The following is a 2500-nucleotide window of genomic DNA, read 5'->3' as shown; positions in this document are numbered from 1 at the left end:
AGGACAGGACAGGTAAGGACAGGTCAGGAGGACAGGTAAGGAGGACAGGTCAGGACAGGTCAGGACAGGTAAGGACAGGTCAGGACAGGACAGGACAGGACAGGACAGGACAGGTAAGGTCAGGAGGACAGGACAGGTCAGGACAGGTAAGGACAGGTCAGGACAGGACAGGACAGGACAGGTAAGGTAAGGTCAGGAGGACAGGACAGGTCAGGACAGGTAAGGACAGGTCAGGACAGGTCAGGACAGGTAAGGACAGGTAAGGACAGGTCAGGACAGGTAAGGACAGGTCAGGACAGGTAAGGACAGGTCAGGACAGGTCAGGACAGGTCAGGACAGGTCAGGACAGGACAGGTCAGGACAGGTGTCAGACGGAGACGTTCCACTGAAACCAAGCACACATGTATTTAACAGTCCCCCCGGTCCTCATAAAGGGCTGTTCAACTGGACAGTCGACCAACTCTGGATCAAGGATCAGGGGTGGAGGAGAATTTAACTTTATTCGTTTGTAAATGTCAATCAGCATCAAGGATCATAAATCTGACCAGATTACCGGGGATTGAATCAGATCTCCTTTATCAAATCAAGGGTATTTCTGATTAAGACACAACAGGTTATTTGATTGGGAAGACCTCCTCCTCCAGTAACATGATTTTAGGGTTCTACTGGTGAGTCTGGATTACCGACCCTCTGAGAGTGACATGATGTGGTGTGTGAAGTTGGATTGGGACTAGGATTAGGCTACTGGGTTGGGATTGGGACTAGGATTAGGCTACTGGGTTGGGATTGGGACTAGGATTAGGCTACTCGGTTGGGATTGGGACTAGGATTAGGCTACTGGGTTGGGATTGGGACTAGGATTAGGCTACTGGATTGGGATTGGGACTAGGATTAGGCTACTGGGTTGGGATTGGGACTAGGATTAGGCTACTCGGTTGGGATTGGGACTAGGATTAGGCTACTGGGTTGGGATTGGGACTAGGATTAGGCTACTGGGTTGGGATTGGGACTAGGATTAGGCTACTCGGTTGGGATTGGGACTAGGATTAGGCTACTGGGTTGGGATTGGGACTAGGATTAGGCTACTGGATTGGGATTGGGACTAGGATTAGGCTACTGGGTTGGGATTGGGACTAGGATTAGGCTACTCGGTTGGGATTGGGACTAGGATTAGGCTACTGGGTTGGGATTGGGACTAGGATTAGGCTACTGGGTTGGGATTGGGACTAGGATTAGGCTACTGGATTGGGATTGGGACTAGGATTAGGCTACTGGGTTGGGATTGGGACTAGGATTAGGCTACTGGGTTGGGATTGGGACTAGGATTAGGCTACTCGGTTGGGATTGGGACTAGGATTAGGCTACTGGGTTGGGATTGGGACTAGGATTAGGCTACTGGATTGGGATTGGGACTAGGATTAGGCTACTGGGTTGGGATTGGGACTAGGATTAGGCTACTGGGTTGGGATTGGGACTAGGATTAGGCTACTGGGTTGGGATTGGGACTAGGATTAGGCTACTCGGTTGGGATTGGGACTAGGATTAGGCTACTGGGTTGGGATTGGGACTAGGATTAGGCTACTGGATTGGGATTGGGACTAGGATTAGGCTACTGGGTTGGGATTGGGACTAGGATTAGGCTACTCGGTTGGGATTGGGACTAGGATTAGGCTACTGGGTTGGGATTGGGACTAGGATTAGGCTACTGGGTTGGGATTGGGACTAGGATTAGGCTACTGGATTGGGATTGGGACTAGGATTAGGCTACTGGGTTGGGATTGGGACTAGGATTAGGCTACTGGGTTGGGATTGGGACTAGGATTAGGCTACTGGGTTGGGATTGGGACTAGGATTAGGCTACTGGGTTGGGATTGGGACTAGCATTAGGCTACTGGGTTGGGACTGGGACTGTGTATTGATCAGTGAGTGTCGCTGTTGTGTATACAGACATAAAGTCAATACATTATAGATGTAGGCGGACATAGATTCTACATCATTTCCAGCTACTTACTCTCTGTTTGGAATTGACGTCCCCCATGACAAACAATGAGAATACAATACCAACAATAATACCAATTATATCAGAGAACACATCTCATGTGAAGAGGAATATATTTGACAGGACAGCAGCTGCTCAGACCCAAACCTGCCTGTCTTGTTGGTGAACACGACCATCCTGATTGGCTCATCCTGCTCTGGCTCCTCCTCCTGGTGGTGGTCAAAGCCCAGATTTACAAACCTGCAATGGTCAAAGTTCAGGTTTAGAGTGTGTTCATGGAACTTGACCTGAGGTTCTGTGTGTGTGTGTGTGTGTGTGTGTGTGTGTGTGTGTGTGTGTGTGTGTTTTACCTCCGAGAGGTGAATGGGTTTGGGGGCAGGTCCAGAGCCAGCTCAAACTGGTGGACAAAGAAGTCAACAACAGCAACGTAAACATTTTGTACTGTAAACAAAAGTGTGTTCTCATGCAAATCAACACGGGTCTGGTATGAACTGGGTTGAA

At 49.4% G+C, this 2500-nt stretch overlaps 1 protein-coding gene across 1 annotated transcript in view; it reads right to left on the bottom strand.

Annotated features, from left to right (window-relative positions):
• Positions 1-2500, bottom strand: part of gsap (gamma-secretase activating protein) — a 28243-nt gene that overhangs the window by 19157 nt on the left and 6586 nt on the right. Inside the window, exons 11-12 of the mRNA XM_084447785.1 lie at positions 2350-2396; positions 2147-2239 (exon numbers count right to left, since the gene is read on the bottom strand). Of these exons, the coding sequence (XP_084303911.1) occupies positions 2147-2239; positions 2350-2396 (140 nt within the window). The remainder of the gene's footprint in view (positions 1-2146; positions 2240-2349; positions 2397-2500) is intronic.

Source organism: Borostomias antarcticus (assembly GCF_949987555.1).
Source record: "Borostomias antarcticus genome assembly, chromosome: 13".
NCBI classification, from domain to species: domain Eukaryota; kingdom Metazoa; phylum Chordata; class Actinopteri; order Stomiiformes; family Stomiidae; genus Borostomias; species Borostomias antarcticus.
This window is presented reverse-complemented; position numbering and strand designations above follow the sequence as displayed.